We start from the raw sequence: 19,787 nt of genomic DNA, 5'->3' as shown, positions 1-19,787 counted from the left end.
TCGATGGTGTGTAAGCCACAGGATGCTTTGTTCTGCTGCCCAGCTCCTCCAAGAACTGTCCTTTTCCTTTTCATTGGCGTTCATTGAGCAGAGCTCGGGCAGTGGGGACATCAGTGCCTCCATGGCTTTTGGGGTTGCAGCAGAACCCTGAGTGCCCAGGGATGTCACTGGTCCCCCAGAGAGGCCGGACCTAGCCCTCTGCTATCACAGCACGAATGGGAAAGATTTTGGTATTTTTCAGCGTCCTGAGGACAAACAACTTCCTCCACGCTCCGAGCTTTGCCCAGGTAACTTTGGCGACTGGGGCTCCTGCGATACGCGGCAGGGCCGTGCCGGGCCCCGCGGGGCTGACGCACAGGAAGGCGCTGCCACGGGCCGGGGGCGGGCACGGCGGCTTGCAGCCTGCGGGGCACGGCCGCTTACAGCCTGCGGGGCACGGCGGCTTGCAGCCTGCGGGGCACGGCCGCTTACAGCCTGCGGGGCACGGCGGCTTACAGCCTGCGGGGCACGGCCGCTTGCAGCCTGCGGGGCACGGCGGCTTGCAGCCTGCGGGGCACGGCCGCTTGCAGCCTGCGGGGCGGCGGCGGCGGCGGCGCTCGGCCGGACCCGGCACAGGCAAGTGGGGCGGCGGGCGCGGGGAGAGCGCAGCGAGCGCCGGGCGGGACGGGAAGGGACGGGACGGGGCGCGCACCGACCCTCGGCACAGGCGGGGCCGATGGGAACGGGCTCCAGGGCGAGCCCGGCAGCCGGCAGAGCACCTGGGCACCCGGAGAGCGGGGCTGCTCTGCGCTGTCCGGAGTGCGGCGGGACACAGCGCCATGCCCGCCGCCACACGGCACCCGCTCCTGCCGGCCGCCTTGCAGTAACAGGATGGCTTGGGGTGGAAGAGACCTTAAAGATCATGTTCCAACACCCTGCCATGGGCAGGGACAACTTGCACTAGAGACCAGGTTGCTCAGAGCCCCATCCAACCTGGTCTCGAACACCTCCAGGGATGGGGCATCCACAATTTCCCTGGGCAACCTGTTCCAGTGCCTCGCCACACTCACAGTAAAGAAATTTTTTCCAATGTCTAACTTCAACCTACTCTCTTTCAACTTGAGCCCATTCCCCCTGTCCTCTCACTACGTGCTCTTGTAGACAGTGTTGCCCCATCTTTCCTGAAAACTTTCTTTCAGTTCCCTTCAGGGGCCATTCACAATGAGCTACAACTGCCCGACCTTCTCAGCTGTCCCTGCGAAACCTTTTGCGCAAAAGGAACACGGGTTGTACCGAGCATGACACAAAATCCCAGGGACAAACTCTACCTGTGTGCTTTCTAAGAGTTTATGCATGTGAGCATCCCTGCAACTTACATGGCAGGCCTAAGGGGGCTGCAGGCTGGACAAAATCTTCCCTTTTTTCCTTGGTTTTTTTTTTTTTGGTTTTTTTTTTTTTTTTTGGGTTTTTGTGGGTTTTTTTTGGTGGTTGTTTGTTTGTTTGTTTGTTTGTTAGATAAAAATATTAAATTTCCTTGCTAATCTTTTTAGGATATCATAATCACCAGAATTCACTAGCAATTACAATAAAAACTCCCACTGAAAGTGAACAGACTTAAAAATCCGGAGTTTTTTTCCGAGTGTAAGTTCAGAAAAAAAGTTACAGTCACTCTCTGTGATAGTGGAGATCCCTTCCAAACCTTAACAATTCTCTGATTGTATTCCATAAATTATTAATGCATTATGATTTGATTCCTTGTATATATCACCAGAAATAAGGTTTGGGATTCTTTGTAACTGTCAATACAGCAGCACAGACAGCGAAACACCCCTGTGCTTAAGTCCTCCTCAGCAATTTAATGAAACAAAGTAAATATTCAGGCAATATCTTTTTCCTCTCAGAATGGAAATAATAAAGAGGAGGGAAGTGTCACTGGACACATTTCCACTGATGTTATATACAGTGTCCTTCATACCACACACAGAATCACCCCATCAGCCTTCATTAGGGAGAAACTAAAACCTGTCACTTTTACTTTTGCATGAGTAAGTGCTCATTAAACCTTGAGCTACTACTTTTTTTTTTCTCCTCTAACTTTAAAAAATGCGAAATGAAAGACTACAGCATTAAAAATACAATGTCTTCTCTATTTGAAACTGTTGGCATTCTGAAACTACGATTCAGAACTGAAAATAGAAAAGCTGCATATAAAAAGGTCAGCTTTCTGCAAAAACGTCCATTTTGATGAAATCTTGTCTTTTTCTTCAGGAAAAGTTTGTATCAAAAATGTTCCAACAGATCCATAATTTGACCCACTTCAATCTTTAGCCCCAGAATGGATTTTGTGTATTTTGTTCACTTGAACTAACAGTCTGATGAAAGGGAAGACCACCTCTGGTATGGGATCAGGGTGTTGGCAGAGCCCACTTGAGGACTGGGATCCCAGGGCACAGGTCCTAGAGCATCCCTCTTCCCTGCTCATCCAGGGTGGCCTGTTCTCAACCCCACCACTGACTTTTTATCCACATGCCACATCTGGGATTACAGCCTGGCATAGCCTGCCCTGAGGCAACATTTTATCAATGCAGTCTGTTCTACACTGAACACATCACAGTGAAAATGGTGTTTTCACCAGTGGGATTAATAATGACAGGGTGCAACCCTAGAGAATGGACTCTGTCATGAGTGGAGGGAGTCACGCAGGCTGAGGTGTCCTCCTGCAGAGTCTGCTCACCCAAAATAATGTCTTTTGACCACGGAGAGGAGCAGGGGTACTAATTCAGTCCCCCCTACAATCTAGAACAACCAAGTTTCTATCTCCAGCATCTTAGTTATCAGGCAAAACTTACTTGGGATAGTTTTTTCATTAGACTTTCAGATCCTGTCATCAGGTGGTGCTACTTTTGCTTGTCTTATAGTTTTCATATGACTTTATGCTTACTTTTTTTTTTCCCCCCTTTATGTAACATCAAACATAATTAAATGGCAATTTTAAATAGAGAAGATGTGCTAGATTTAGGTTGTAAAGCAGTACTCTCCAAACAGACAGTGTGGGGATTTAGGAACAGCACAGCAACACACAACCGTTACAGCTTTAGGAAAAACTTGAGTGGTGTGAATTCACCAAGAAGAGAGCAAAATCATTGCTTTCCACTGCTCTTCAATAAGAATAGTTCTACCTGGGTTTGAAGAGTACAGTCCTAAACTTCTTCTCTTGATGAGAGATGGTGTGTAAATCTTGCCACTTCATAAGCATCATAAAGTACCTCAAAACATTTACATAAAGGAAGGGAATTGACAGAGGTGCCCATTCACGTGTAAGAGCCAAAACTTCTTTAATGGCCTTGCTCACTTTTCTCCCTCTTCCCTTTAACGCTACATTTACTCAAGTGCCACCTGTTTTGAAAGACAGAATAAAATGTTAAAGTATGTAAGAGCTACAATGAAAATAACTGATTTATGCAGTTTGGATTAGTAATTCATATTCACTTTCCAAGGGCAAGCCTGTTTAATTCTTTTCTTTTGCAGCATGTCCCAATGGAGTCAAGTTCAACAACTGGAAATAAAGTTTTTGGAGCAGGTAGACCAGTTCTACGATGATAACTTCCCCATGGAAATCCGGCATCTATTAGCACAATGGATAGAAAGCCAGGACTGGTAGGATTTCATTTATTCTCTCTCCTATTATTTGAATCATCAACAATTCTTTGGTTTTCTGGTAGGCTTTAGGGTGCTCATTTACAAACTGTGCAGGTATCTACACTCCAGTAATACTATTTCACTAGTTATGGATTTAGCCATTTAAACTTAAGGAATATTGGGAGGTGAGGTTTCACATTTGAACTTACTCCTAAAGAAAATCCAATAAAAATTTATTTAAAAAATAATGCAAGTTAATTTTCAATGGAAATGTTATACATTTACCTCTTGCAGCATAAAATTATTCACTTGTCCAAAACTGCACTTAGAGCTGGATAATTCTGGGGAACAAGCCAGCTGTTTACAGGAATTCTGCTCTAGGAGGTCAGCCTGTGCACAAATTTGGATTCAATTCACTTGATAGTTATCTTAAGAAAATCCCAAACTAAATGGCAAAAAAAATTTATATTAGTCGTATCAGATAGAGACATCTCAATTTTTCAAGCTAAATCCACAGGACTATTGGAGGACTATTGTGCAGGGGAAGAAGAAAAACCTGTTAAGGAATATAATCTTTCCTTACAGTTAATGCTCAGTATTTATGGGGCTGTGGCAACATGGGTAACATTAAAATCTCCTTTTTGCCAGACTTTGAGTTAGTTGAAGTGTATCTCAAACAGGCACCTGCCATTTGTGAGGCAAGGAAAGAGGCCATCCCAAGGACAAGGATGCCATACTGTCCAAAATTTTTCCTCCTCAGTTTTGCTGACTAATGCCATTGCCCTGCACATCCCAAGCTGTACCATGAACAGCAGAACCAGTAAAGCCTGGCTTTCTCTGTGTTTGTGTCCTGTGTCCCCTACATGCCCTTCACCAGTAGCCTCAGAGTCTTCCTGTATCCCCAAATAGTTTGGCTGGGGGAAGGCTCATCTGGTGCCTGGTGTGAAGAGATGTATCTGCTGCCTGGCCATCTGGCTGTTGCCTCCTGGAGCGAGTTATTGCTGCCGTTTTCCTCAGTGGAGGCGCTAATTTGGATTCCTTTCTTCTACCAACCTGCCAGATTTCCATGAAATTTGTAAGAACATTCTATCTTTTGGACTTCAAGCCTGTTGCCAACTTTGTCTGAAACTGGGCAGCAAATTCAGAAATTATATCTGTGTGACTGAGTGAAAGGGACAGTTTGCATAAGCCCCATTTCCTCTGACAAGTGAGCTGGAAGTATTTAAATATTCACTGGACCAGAGACTAGAAAACCCTGGTTGTCTCCTCTGGCTGACTCTACTGTCTGTGCTAACATTTCACCCTGTTTTTATAGGTGCATATCTATAGGAATATTAAAAAACTGGCACAAAATCATAAAAATCAATTATTCACAAGCTCTAACTACATGCAAGTCACCATATACTTAAAGTCTTTTTTTGCTGCCTAGAATTCTGAATAGATTATCATTTTCCGTACGGCTAGATTGACACATCATACAACATTTTAAACATGCATGGTTGTTGTTCATTGATTCTTTAGGGAGGCTGCAGCCAACAATGAAGCAATGGCAATGATCCTTTTACAGAATTTGATAATACAAGTGGATGAACAGCTGGACCGGGTTTCACAGGAGAAGAATCTGCTCTTGATACACAACCTGAAAAGAGTCAGGAAGCTGCTGCAGGTGGGTCATTACTTCAAATGACAGATTGCACTGCACACTCTCGCTGGTTTCTGGAGGTAGTGCTCGAGCTCTGTCGAGTGCAGTTTGTTCCAATGCCCTGCCCTGATTGCTGTAGACTCCGAGCAGCTATGGCAAGACTGAGCCTTCAACAAGATAATTCAAAATAACAATTCTGCTGTCTGTCTGTGGCACAATAATTCCTATTTCAGTGCATGCAGCTGGGATACAAATGCTGTGACTTCTTATCTCTGTGCATATGTGTGTTTCACTGAGCTCTTACAAATAAGGCTGTATAGTGCTCATGTTTATTACAAATGTAATTAACACCTTTCAGACACCTACAGATATTTAACTATGCAATAAAATACATGCTTGGGGCTTAAGGCAGCACCATGAAAAAGGAACCACTGCAAATCATTAGCACGCTTGCTGTTTTATGCTTTTCTGGGATTATTTGTTATGAATTACTTGAAGGATTTACCGTTAGGCTTCTGCAAAATGATATTTATTTTGATTGGCTGAATGTTTCTCTAATAATTGTTTATCTAAGGCAAGGATTCTCAGAATTCCACTTCATTAGTCACCTACTTCCTGACATCTATCTGTCTTCTGCATAAAGTAGATATGCCATTAAGTTTAATGAAAGTTTGGGGGTTTTTCTCTTCTTTGATGGTGCTTTCCATAAGTACTTAAATGATAATTACAATTGCTTGCAAAACATTTTCTTTATTTGAGACATATATACATACACACACACTGGCCTGGAAAATCTTAGCATGACTTTGTCAATTATTTTGTTCTCTTAATGGCTGTGTCTTTCTACTCTTTATCCCTAGTGGTGGCCTCTTAAAAATATGACACTATTTCCATTGCAACCACGTTTTCATCGTACGTTATGCAAGCAGCCTCCTGTAATTTAAAAATAAAGTCACTTTTTGTTTCTTTTCTGGTTTTTGAAGCAGCAGTTTTCATAATTTCAGTACTCTTCAAACACGAAATTTACTGAACTGCAGACGTAATGGTCTTGGCACAAAGCTTTACCACAAAGCTGTCTCAATTTAGTAAACGATTCTTCCACGGTGGCATATACATGGAAAGAGCATTTCAGGCCAAGCAGTTGCACTGGTGTATTCCTGGCTTAAAAGACAGTGCATTTGTGATTATTCCATCACAATGTGCACAGGCAGAAGGATAGTATATATTTACATATAAGCTCTACAAAGTTAAAGCCTCTCGTTGTTCCTCCTGCTCTTTGCACCATTTATTTTATTTTAAATTTTTTACCAAAACTTGAGGCATCAGCTCTGCGTGCTCTGCCAAACTGGGCACACCAAGCCAAGCAATCAGGCCTTGAGTAAACACACATGAGTTCAGGTAATAACCAGTGTGAAAATGGCCCAAAAAAAAACCCTTTCCTTTAAGTCCTGTCACGTTTGGAAATTATATCATGCTTCAGGAAGAGCACAAAGCAAAGGAGGCTTATTCCAGAAAGGCAGGAGGAGGGGAGTTTTGAGTGATTTGTGATTCAATGGTTTCTCAGGTGCTAGGGTCTGAGTCACAATTCCAGAACAAACCAAAATGCTCAGGCATCTCCATTACAGCTGAACAGCACTATGAACTCTGTGAGAGGACATGTGTGATGCTGGAATTATACTGCTTACAAAAAGGGATCTGAATCTTGAGCATTGCAGTAGAATGTTTCCAGGTAGGCAAAAAAAAAAACCCCAGAAGCTCTCCCCATCACTAATAATGCTAACCTTTCTTCATTGCATCAAGACAGCAGATAACCTGGATTTAGACGAAAAGCTACCCATTCACTTTCAAAATACACATGTAAACCACCAAAAATTGGCTGGCACTTTCACTGTTGTAGCTTTTTTTGATCTTTAACACTATCACCCACTGTATTCTATATTCTGATTTCCAAAATTATTAGAGTAGGCTGAAGTAGGACCAGGCTCTTGCAATGTTTGAGGGTTGTTATTATTGGATAAGACAAATAACCTAAACTGTCTTAAGAAATCTGTAACACCAGTATTTTTTACTTTTTTGTAAAGCACTAGGTTACAACTTTTAAGTTCTAGAACACAGAAGATTAATACATTTTCAGCCAAAGTGTGGGCTGCATGTTCTGTAGAGCTGCACAGGCAGTCTCCTGCTTCAGCTATTAAAATTATTTCTTCACTGATTAGGTAAGTCCATCAGTAAAGAAATGCTATAGTCATTGAAACCAGCTGACAGCCTATCCTTGTTATCAACTGTCAAGTGTCATTAATGGACTGAACATGACACATAGCATGGACAGTATGTTCTGTAATGTTCTTAAATTTGAGTATGCAAATTACCTAATTGTGGGTCTAATATTTTTTTAATGCATCACTGGTTGCATCTTATTGCTGAATATTTGAGAAGATTGGAAATGGGCATTTGGCTTCCCACCCACAGCTGGAAGTCATTGCAGATACCTAGCTCTTGCAATTTGAGCTAATTTGTGACAGTTTCATGACATGACAATGCCAGAAAAACGTGACTGATGTACAGAGTAGAATGCCATGATCTGTTTTGTCCCAACATACCACGTAGGGAAAAGGAGGCTAGAATGGTACACTGTAAAATTAATGAGATTTTTGACCAACTGATGAAAGAAAGACTGGGTTCCTAAATAGGGGAGGAAGCTGCTTTTGTAAACATCTTTTCCTATCTGGTGACTCTGTGAACAGTGTTGGTTGTACTTTCTCTGAAGGTTAGTTACCATGAGCCCACCTTTATCTCTGCTTCACTCTCTAGTGCAAGCACTTCTTTGAAATTTCACAGTTCCCTCCTCTTCCTTCCCCTCTGAACCACACACAGATGTACAGACCCGTGTACATCATGTACACACACAAGGCTGTCCAACCTCAATACATAATCTGAGGACAACGTTTGTTCATTATTTTGAGCCAAATTGCATTACCCTATTTAGTAATACTTGACAAAATAGACAACACTGGAAACCAGCACTTACCACTATGCACACTTATCACTATGCATAGTATGTTGAGCTGTGGTAAAGGTTCCTAAACACTATGACAATAGCAATAATAAAAAAGAAATTCAATTAGGGAACACACAAAAGATATTCAAAAGCAATCTGCAGTTCTTAACAAAACACAAAATGAGAGACCAATGTTTAATCAGAAATACAACGGGATGGTTGGTGAAGAGCAGCCTTAGAAGAGGAAGCAATGTACACTTCATAAGTGGCCTGTGCAGCTGTTTTCTAGACAGATAAGGACTCCTTAGGATCAAGATTCCTGGTGCTGTTACTGAGTCTGGAGAACAGTATGTTGAGGAGTCTCCAGCACCACAGCCAAGCACACCTCACCTAAAAGATCTCCCTGAGATTTTTTTATAAAATTAAGAAAACCTTCTATTCTGACTGTTTGCTGAAACATCTTTACATAAATATGTTTGTTGTTCTGTGAAAATAAGAATGAAAATCGTGAAAGAAGAGAGAATTTGCCTGCCTCAGTTGCAATACAAAGTTTTGGGCACCCTTGGGGGTTGTGAAGGGCAAAGAGTAGAAGTCCAAGCAGGAAGGTGGGTCTGCCTGGCACCCCTGCTTTTAGAACACAGGGACCTTCCCTATTCTCTCACCATTAGAGAAATAACTATGGAACATGGCATTCCTACTTAGACTGCTTACATTTCCAAAATGATCTGCAGGTGAAAAGAAACACTAGTCAGGAAATATGTCATTTGAAAAAGTTATAAGCACTTGGTGTGGTCACTGCTAACTCTGTAATTTGCTTCTCTATTTCTTGCTTTCATTGAAACATCTCTTCTTCTTGACATTAATCTGGTATAAATGCACATATTATATTAAAATCAGGGTCATCATTTTAGGTTAAAATCCTTCACATTTGCTTCTTACATTATTATTACTTCTCTAGTCAGTAAATTGGATTCCTTTTTATAGCAGAGCAGCCTTTTGTTGCTGTGCTCTTCAGTGGGAGACAGAACAGCACAGTCACTTTCTAAGGTTAAATTCTCTGTCCATCTTCCTACAGAGCTCCTTCTTCCCCCAGAAGCAGTTTTGGAAAGGGAAGAGGGAGAAAATATTCAAAGGCAGTGGGGAAAGAGCAGGGAAACTATGCCTATGGTTCTTTCTCCTTAAAATCTAGATGGAGAAAAACAAAGCAGATTAGTCACAAGGAGATGGTTTGTGCTGTTGTTATGACAACAAAATGTAAAGGGCAGATGTTAAGCTTTGAAGAGCTGCCTAGCACTTCTAGGAACCAAATTGCAGATGTAAGAGACTGTATGACCTTGGCTCATGGACAATTACATCCTAGCTTTCAGAAGGAATGTTTTTATGTGACAGTGTACCTGTCCCTGATGTAAGCTCCTGTGCAATACGCGAGGAGATTTAGTGCACAGATGACTGGCGAAATGCAGAGACTCTCATGGAAGATAGGCACTGTCCACATACCTGACTCACATGCCAAAATCCTGGGTTGGGGGAGAGCAGCCAGGCTGCAGTGCACTCAGGGAGAGGCTCAGAGGAGCCTGGGAATCAGAGATGGGCACTGTGCCCCTGTGTCCCACTGCTCCATTTAGGAATGATGCTGGTGGGCAACTGCCTGTTCAGCTCAGGGATGTCCTTCCCCCCACACACTCCAAGCTGGAAACCTGCAGCACTCCTCAGGTGCTTGCTAGAGAAGAAATAGCTTTGAGGAGTGCAGCCTGGCCCAAGTGTGGGTTCAGACGAGCTCTCAGGAAGAGCCATGGTCTGTGCTGTGCTCTGTGATGGGTGCAGGACAACCCCATCAGGAAAAAGGCAGAAATTCCCAGAATCATCCTACTCATAACTGAAGCCCTTATTTATGCTCTAGTTTCAAGATCACTTCTGAAAGCAATTCCTTCTCATTAATGGCAGCATGCATCTGTGTTACTTCACTGTTTATGGTATTCGGGGTGAAATCTGATTACATAAATCTTCCTTTATAGAAGTGAAATAACAGATTTTGGGAATAAGAAGGGCTGCTCTGCTCATTTACCATTGAAGCCTGAGTTAATGAGTATACTGTGTGCTCTGGGGATCAATTTGCTGTAAATTATGTATATTCATGAAATTCATCTAATTCTCACAGCAGATTCTCCAGTACTGGTGAACTCTACCCTGCTAGAGCCTAAGATGAGGGGTGGGGAGGGCAGTGGGATTATGCCTGCATGAGCAGGTCTGTGGGCACACACACCATTAACACCTTAGGGTCTGATTACAAAGGGAGAGGTCAGGCAGAAGCACCAGAGCTGCCGATTCACAGCAACCAGTTATGTAAAAACAAGCTTTCAGAAGTTACAGTAAGTAGTTGGGAAATATTACTTTAGTTACATTGCTTTCTCCTACACGGCTCTGGCTGGTTTTATGGGAAGGTCTGGAATAGCATCTGAAAGTATCTTCTGTCATCTAAAACAACATATATTAACATTAAGGCAATTCTTTCCATGTAAAATTCACCATTTCTATGTAGTACAAACAAATATATCTTTACATGATGCTATTTAAAACAGTAACAGAGCAATGCATTCCTGATTCTGTGTCATACTCTTGGTTAGAATGCACAGTTTGTTTCCATCTGCAATGGGAACTGAATATCATTGTCCTTCTCCAGATAGAACTAAATGAACATATAAAGGTTCCTTAGTTCAAGTGACTGCTTACAAAAGCCTCTGTACCAGAAAGGAACATGCATGAGGAATCATAAGATTATTTATTTCAGTACATCAAAGAAAGTGGACAAAATAGCATTAGATCTGAAACAGGACATTCCAGTTGGTCCTTGACAAACAATTCTAATAAGCCCTGTGCTGAGAAACAGTTGCAAAGAGTGGAAACATCCATCGATGTTTAAGTTGCAGTTTCCCCTTAAAGCTTACAAAGGGTGAGAATGGAACAAAACAGAGAAAGTTCCTAATAAACCACGGAAGATCCATTTCAAAATGTTATTTACACGTATTTAGCACGCATGCAGCCTGCCAGATCAAAAACTCAACATGCTAAAGTAGGACATGTGTTTTGAACCAGTGTGTCCTGCTGTCTAATGCAATCCAGATTGCACTAGACTGCTCCCAGTGAGTTTTTCAGAACAACCATAAAAGCTGTTTACAGAAAATTTTGGCGTGCAAATGGGAAACCCCAGACAGAAGTCTGTTTGCTAAAGCAGCTAGGTGCCTGCTCCTAGCAACTGCAGCCTGGTGACTGCATGTCAGCTAATAAAGGTTTTTAAAAATGATTGATAGAAGACTGAAGAAGGTTACTTGTTAGAAGTAAAATGTTTTGGGGTTTCTAGTTATTATTTAAGGAACACAACTCTAGAAAAGTTTATAATGTTTCAGTTTGTTTTTGTAGAATGAATAAGAGTTAACTTACAGACAGAAGTAAAAATACAAGCAAACTAAATAACCTCCTGTGGGCTTTGTTTGTTCTGAAATTGTAAGAGCCCAGTTGCAGTTGAACATCTGCCTGAGAGATTAGTTAATAATACTCAGGTCTTTGTGCCCAGAGGAGGAGGGGGATGTGGGGATCAGTCCTCTCTGTCCTCTGATGTTTTACCCTTTTCATAGGGAACACAGTATTTTTATTTACTTTCAAATAAATCTCATTTAAACAGGAAGTTATTTATTCTCAAATGAATCTCAAATAAAAGCATCACTAGATTATTCATCCCTCCCTGTCTGTACAGTTCTACTGTCTGATTATGATTTCTACAGAAATGTATTTTCCGTAGCTGTATCTCACCCTACCTGCTCAGAAAATCTGCTGTTTCTATAGACTATTCCTTGAGTGGTTTTAGTGGCTGCTGGGAGGGACTCAGCAGTGCAATTTGAGGGGTGGAGAAAAAGACCTCTGCCTTCACAGCTCATTCACTGTGCTTTTACAACTTTGCCTATTGCAATTTGGTTGCACATGCCCTAAAGAAATTATGATCTTCTGGAAGTTATCTATCATATGCTATGAAAAACAGACCTGTTTATTAGGACTTCCCACACATCACAGGAGTTTTCTAAAACAATGAGGTTCCCTTTAAGGTCTCTCACATATTTTGAGAGGGGAAGGGGAAATCTAAAAATAAAGTACAACAAGAGCGGTCTAAATAGATAGTGTTGCAGGTACTTCCTCTTAAAGACCTAGATAAAACAGAGACATCTTTCTAGTAGAAGAAGATTTTTTAGTAAGAATACTGCCTGTTTAAGTACAAGGTTTCAAAAAACTCCCAAGCATTTAACCTTTGCCAGGCTAGCACAAGGACCGACTCTGTATTCTGCTATTGTCTTCATTAGACTTTCTGCCTGGATGCATAAACAAAGGTAGAAAACAAATCAAGGCCAGGCGGTATTTGCCATATTTGAAGGTGAAAACGGGAAATATGTGTGTACAGCCTTCCCACCCACACAGTCAGGATACACAACTAAACCAAATCTTTCTTTCTTTCAAACAAATAAAATGATAGACAAATGGGGGTTTTTCTCCCTCTTTTTGATTTTATGAAAGTTGAGATATTTGCTTACCCAGAAAGATGCTTAGTATCAGACTTAATAAAATAATCATTTCACAAGTTAGCAAGAGGGAAGAAAATGTATTTTTGCTTGAGTTTGTATTGCTGTTTCCTATCTCTCCTCCCTTCCATCAGCTTCTTTAAATATTCATTCAATATGAACAAACACTTCAATGATCATAGTAGCTAATGCTTGCTTGCCTCCAAGTAAATCTCCTATTGCATACAATTAAAAGGCTCAAGAAGGTTTTTTCTAGCAGAAATGAGAAGAAATACAGCTGATGGTTTTAAGAGTTAAAAAGAAAAAAATAAAAAGGAAAGAAAAAAGAGAAAAAAGACCAAATTCTGAAGCAATTTTCAGAACTGGAAAGCACCAAAACCTACTCAAGTCCTTTTCTAAGTTCACCTTGAAATCACGGAGATAACCAGGCAAACCCCTGATTGACTTTCTGAAGGTTTCACAGACCAACTAACACCTAATCCCCTGCTTTAACCACTGAAAACAGACCCAGCTGCTCATGTAGTGCACATCCAGAGTTCACTGATGGGTGTGTACAGCAACCTTTGACACATGAACAGCAGTCAGTGTTTGTGTGGCTGGGAGTGACCCACTTTGTGATGGACCTGCCCACAGGAAAATCAGCTAAAATTTGAAAAATGTAAGCAATGGGAAGAAGAGCAAGAGAATGACTCTGGTCTAGATTTCTTCATTCCTGTCAGAGTAAGCAGTAAATTCCAGATACTAAAACTGACAGTTGTTTGGTGTTCTTTTTGAAAGCATATGTATTTTAAAATGTCATAATATGTATTTTAAAGTTTCTCCATGACCTTGCAACTTACAGAATCAAACCTTGCATTTCCCCAGCCACTGTTTCATACTCCAAATAGTTTAAGTTTTTTTAAAATTTGGCTAAAGGGCATAAACTCTGCATGCTATAATGTACAAACTGTTTTTGCGGGAATGCCTCTTTGTTTTTCTCTGTGATCTAGTAAGATACTGTCATAACAGATGTCTCTGAAGTAGAAAGAGTGCATGCCAGGAGGTGGTAGGAAGGTTTTCTCCAAGGAAATGTCATCAGCGCTCACAGAAAATTGTCACCTGTTCAGAATGAAAGTTCAAGTTCCCCTGCTTGCTTAAATTTAGCATCATGCTGGTAGTTCTTGAGAAGAAGCCAGTCCAAATAAGACCATTTGTTGTTTGTTGTAACTCATGACATGAAAAGACCTCATTGGAACAGAAGAGAGGAGAAAGAAAACTTCTGTGAACAACAAAATTACAGTAATATTAGCAGACATTTTGATGTGAAAAAAGAAAAGCGAATCCTCAATTTCTCTTTGTTGGTATTTATCAAAAGACAATTATAAATCTTCTCCTTAAATATTTAAACTTACTAATACAATTTTGCATAACTAGAGAATCCATGCTCTTCTTCCTCTTCTGGCTGCTAGGTTCATGTCACACTAAGTTAGGATTCCCCCATCTCAAGCCATTTTTGGTTAATATTCCTTAATTTTCCTACGTATACTACTCTTTTGCTGATAGGAGATAATTTTCAATTAGTCATTCAGAAATCAAGGTCATGTTGAGCAAATTCTGCCTTCAGCCAAAGACAAAATGGAAGTGCAGAACAACAAGAGCTGACAGTAGGGGAATAATAGGGGAATACCAAGTGGTGCATCCTGAAGTGTAATTACAGCTGAGAAGTATAAAACACAGGCAGAAAATTTTTAGTGTTATTATTTTTCCAGAGTCAAACACGTGGTTATTGTGACTTCTAGTAGCTATTGTTATTTAATAAGTTGCAGTTCTTGAGATATTTAGTGTTACAATTTATTTATCAATTTATTACTGATGAGTTGCAATCCATCTGCTCCTTTACTGCAAAAGGGGCTGTTCCAGGAGCACAAGTGGCAGCCCTCTGTTGACCTTCTTGGCATCTACTCAAACTGAATCAAGTTGAAGAAGCACCAGCCAGACATAAGTATGGGAATCGCTATGGACACAGCTTTATGAGTTAGAGAAGAAAGAAAGGAGTGAAAAAGTGAATTTCCACTCCATCTCTTGATTCAGATAGGTTTCTCTTAATGAAACAAAGAAAAGGAGAAAAGAGTTTTTGAAAGTTTTGCATATGAATAGTGTGTAAAAACGCTGGGAAAGTCCCTAATAACCGGCATCCTTTGTGGGGAATTTTAACACATCCCACTGTCAGAATTTTTTTTTAAGAGTCTCTTCTACATAAATGCATTTTTCCAGCTCCAAGAGAGGATTATTTATTTCTTCTTGACTTGGTTAAATAGCTTTTGTTTGACTCCTTTAAACCCTAGCAGTGCTGGAATTCTGTTGGGCAGCGGTAAGCCAGGACTAAATGCTCCCCAGGCTTTGTAGCTTCAGGTACCCATGTGTGGCATGGTCACTTACTGGCCATCTAGGGGGAAGGTGAAACCCTGTTTTACTACCATAAAGAAATAACAGCCACAAGCAGAAATTAACAGAGGAATTAATATGCCCATCAGTAAACTTACACCAGTAGCAGATTTCTCCTCACAGCTTTCATCCCAAGCCTATTAATAACAGGACTTTTTTCCCCTCTAATCAAGGTACAGATGAATAGACAGGCTTAGTGATAACAGCTGAAACAAGGCTGGACTGTTTCCCCCTCTCTGACCTCACATGTGCTTGTACTTAACAATAAACTCATCCTTTGCTGAGCAGTTTCAGTCCACCAAAGAGCAGAAAATCCAGTTAGTAAAAAAGCATGAGTCGTTTCCACCCCAGCTAGCAACCTGGATTGGCTCCCTAAGGAGTCAGGCGCTGGGCTGGAGTACAGCCAGGAGCATAGCCACTCTCTGCAGCAGTTGATTTGCCCTGGCTGTTGCTGTTGGACCACAGTTCCACATGACACCCCACTCAATCCTTTGCAGGAAGATCACAGCCATTTCTCACGTTTCTGTATCCCCTTCCCAAAGCTACATCCTGACACTACGGAGAGAGAGATTGGGAATATGCCCAGTAAAGGGGACTGAATATATTACTGGGCCTGAAGTGCAGTGGTGTTGAAGGAAGTGTGCAGCAACATCGTAGTTACTGTCCTTACAGGCATGAAGCTGTCAGGGAGAAATGTGTAGTGACAGATCTTTGGCACTGTTATTTGACATGGAAATCAGCAGTGCATCCTTAATCAAGTCTTCTCTCACTGCCCAGGAAGGAGCAGGCAGGGAGGGAGTGCTTGGTGCTTCATCTGAGGCATAGTGTGTCCTGAGGTAGTATTACTCACCACTTCTTGTTTACAGAGAAGCTCCTAAAAACCACTCAGGTTCATAACTCCTGTTCCTCAGGGTAATTGATACAGATGGTTGCTGGAGTAAAGTACCATCCTGAACTACTTTTAAGGACATCAAAGGAAGCACAACACTCGGGCTACTTTGGGTGGCCCTGGTTGCACTGTGGGCCATGTACTTTTCCTGAAAAGTCCTGAAAAGACTTCAGAAATCAAAGAAACAACGTGTAGATTCATTGCTAACAATGCCATGGCAGTCAAAGCTTCCTTAGAAGGGAACATTTGGTAGCTTGGTTATTTAGTTTTAAGAGTCCTATCTTTCACCTTACTCTGTACCTGAAACCACAGTAAGCAACACATGGTATTTAATACCAAGCAGCTCAAACCAAGTTGCCATGATTAAAAATACCATCTTTAATATAGTATTTCTTTACTTTGCGATTGAAGTCAAAACATATTTCAGATTACACATTTCATGCAAGAGCACACAGGAAATGTTTAGTAAAAAGCATTAGAAATGTATGTTTAATGCTGTGATAGTTGTTGCATACAGAAGCAATGTGTTCACATTTCTGTCAGATGCATTCACACCCTTGTTTCTAACACAGTGATTGGTATGAGGTATCAAAGGAAGATATGGCATCAGTTAAAGTATGTATAAACTTATTGTTCCCCATTCAGAGACATCTAGAATAAAAGAGGTTCTGAGTGGCAGGAAGATAGGATGAGAATAAAGGCTGATCACAAAGAGGAGAAAATAGAGAAGTCCAGGACTGGAAACTATACAGGAAAAGAAATTGAATGGATTAATACTGATGAATGGACAAACACTATGAACTCTGAATGAAGGGTATCTGAATGAATGATACTGAATGAAAGGCATGAAGGATACTGAGAAACACTGAATGGATACATCACAATAAAAGAAGATGCTTGAGAGTCCTCGATCATTCCAATTTGATAAATACAGCATAAACCAATATTAGTTCAAATTGTGCCCAGTCCTCAGTCACGCATCAGCAATTCAGCACTTTATTTATGGTGGTGTAAAAATACAGATTTTTTTGATTCTTTGGGCTTGGGACAAGAGTTGCTTATTCCTTCATCTTAGGCACATTATTTTGTGAAAGAGAAAATTTGTTCATAGACATTAAAATTTAAGTCTTCTGCTTTATGCTGAGGAAGCTTTCCTGTTTGCATCATTACCATATTGATATGCTTACAAACTTTTTTGTTGGCAGAAGTGCTACATGCTAAGCAGCAACATCCTATTGAAAATCGAAGATGTGATAAAATCGTGCCTTGAATAGGCTGACAGGAAAGCCTTTTCAAAACAGCTGTGTTAGCAGAGGAGCAATTTGGTCTTCAAATGATACACGTCTTGGAATTGTATCTTTATAATCTCTGTGGAACGTTGTTAAGAATATTTTATGATGGTGGCAGTAACTGATGCTGCCCTGAAAGGCTGAACCAGCACATGAAAAGGGGAGGCTTTTCCACCCACACCAATCTGTAGCTCATAGAGACTCATACATCATATTGCTTGTGATTTCCAGAGGGACATCCTGAATTCTGGAATTCTTTTGACTTGTATTTACTTGTGCTTGCAGGGCAAATATCATGGTAATCCCATGCATATAGCAGTGATCATCTCAAACTGCTTAAGAGAAGAAAGAAGAATATTGGCTGCAGCCAGCATGCCTGTACAGGTAATGAATTACATTTCATTAATCTGCTCCATGTTAATCTGCTCACATGCTTTTAAGACCAAATCCTGTCCTCTCATTCCACTGAAGTGATTTGTGTGCACTAGGGGTTGCCAAATGTTGCCCTTTAAACTCACATTTGAACTTCATTAGTGGCCCTGTTGCTGGAAGCATTGCTATAAGAGACTTCTATGTCACAACTAATCTTCAAAGACTTTAATCTGTAGGAAAGGTTTTAAAGAGATTACTCTTTGCAAAACAGATGTGTGTATTTTAAATTATGCAATGCATTCATTCATGTTAATTATGGAATGCAAAAGACATTCTAGCCAATATTTTATAAAGTCATTGATGATTTTTATGTTGTTTGAAGAAAAAAATAATTCAAATTACACATGAAACTTACTTTTGGGAAATTGTTACATGATTAAAACCCAGAGAGAATTTTTAAGACAAATGTGGTTTTATTAATCACTTATGGATGTAATATGTATTCCTATAAGAGCCTTGTGCCATGGATCTTTTTCAAAAATCTAATAATCTACGTTTAATTTACTAGATGTTTAATGTCTGCAGTATACCCACACCTTTTCACCTTTTGGATTTCAAAGTTAAAGCTGCATGTTTTACAAATCTGTGGAACTAAACATGTCTGTGTGTTTACAGCAGTCTCCAGATTGTTGAACACTGGCTTCTGAATTCCCTGTCTGTGCTGGAACTTGCAGTTCAGTTTCTATCACCTATTATTATTATTACTCATCTGCCAATTATCTGTTCAATGTGTTCCAGGGGCCACTGGAAAAGTCTCTGCAGAACTCTGTGGTTTCAGAACGTCAAAGAAATGTAGAACACAAAGTGTCAGCCATCAAGAACAGTGCTCAGGTAGTTTTTTTGTCCTGTTTGCTGTCTCTGCCCACGTGATTTTCATACAGACACACCTGAACTATCTTTAAGCTGGGCAGCACAATGACTTCTGCCAACAGACACACCAACCACTTTCCATTATTCCAAGGACATCTGCCCAGACTAACTGCTCAGGACCCACCTGGATCCTCAGGTGTTAGCAGCTGTCTGGGCTCAGTGTGAGAGCTGCCTATTTTAAAGTTATCACGCTCATCCCTATGTGAGTTGCAGACAGACCCCTAAGTGCAATGAGAGCATACCTACAGTCTCTAAAAAGATGAAAGGTTCAGAAAATGTATGTTTGCAATTTCACCTCCTTTAGCTGGATCAGCAGTAGCTGAACATTCATGACCTCTGAGTCACGTACCAAGACCTTTGTCGAGCTGAAGGCTACGTGACATAATTACACGGTTTGGAGACCAGAGGGGACAAGAACACTGGGAGCTGATGGTAACCACTCTCCAGGAGTTTCTCATACCACTGCAGGACAGAGCTGGGCTGAGTCAAACCCATAGCTATGTCCCAGAGACCCTGAAATCTCAGAGAACACCTGCCTGTTCAGCTCAAGGCAGGATAAGGATTCAGATTACCCACGGCTTTATTGCTATCCCAGCCCCACTTTCAGCTTTGCACCGGTCTCAGCATGGAAATTATATTTGAAATACCTGTCCATATGTTGTTGAAGAGTAATGCTCTTGGTATACTGGAAAGAGATCCTAGCAGCATTCGCTCATCAGTGTCTCCTTTCACAGGGAAGAAGGGTTAGAGAGATCAGACCCTTAGAAGGATAAAGGTAGTTTCAGAAGAATGCAATACTAGATCTCTATCTACACATAAAGTTGTAAGATAAGAGTTGCAGAGCAGACAAAGCAGCAGGCTGTCACGCTGCTCCTTCTGCCTGTGTGGGGAAGCACAGCCACCCCTGAAGGACCAGTGAAAATGGGAACATTTTCTAGATATCAGGGTTTTTTTCAGTAGGTAACTAAGTTAAACACAGAAATTAGCCAGCTCCTCGTGTATGTAATTTCATACTTTACACATATAATTTAAAACTTTAGTCCCCAAAATAAAGAGTAAA

At 41.1% G+C, this 19,787-nt stretch overlaps 1 protein-coding gene across 3 annotated transcripts in view; it reads left to right on the top strand.

The window, feature by feature from the left end:
• Positions 1 to 203: 203 nt before the first annotated feature.
• STAT4 (signal transducer and activator of transcription 4) overlaps positions 204 to 19,787 on the top strand; it is a 41,576-nt gene continuing 21,992 nt past the window's right edge. For 2 of the 3 annotated variants that reach the window (XM_069021998.1, XM_069022001.1), the window contains exons 1-5: positions 425 to 615; positions 3,508 to 3,636; positions 5,140 to 5,284; positions 17,711 to 17,809; positions 18,596 to 18,688. In XM_069021998.1, the coding sequence (XP_068878099.1) occupies positions 3,509 to 3,636; positions 5,140 to 5,284; positions 17,711 to 17,809; positions 18,596 to 18,688 (465 nt within the window). In that variant the 5' untranslated portion in view covers positions 425 to 615; position 3,508. Of the gene's footprint in view, positions 288 to 424; positions 616 to 3,507; positions 3,637 to 5,139; positions 5,285 to 17,710; positions 17,810 to 18,595; positions 18,689 to 19,787 lie in introns of those variants that run through there. The other variant, XM_069022000.1, reaches the window with a different exon arrangement.

This window comes from Aphelocoma coerulescens, chromosome 7, assembly GCF_041296385.1.
Source record: "Aphelocoma coerulescens isolate FSJ_1873_10779 chromosome 7, UR_Acoe_1.0, whole genome shotgun sequence".
Lineage (NCBI taxonomy): Eukaryota > Metazoa > Chordata > Aves > Passeriformes > Corvidae > Aphelocoma > Aphelocoma coerulescens.
The sequence above is the reverse complement of the archived record's forward strand: the minus strand, read 5'-3'. Positions and strand labels throughout refer to the sequence as shown.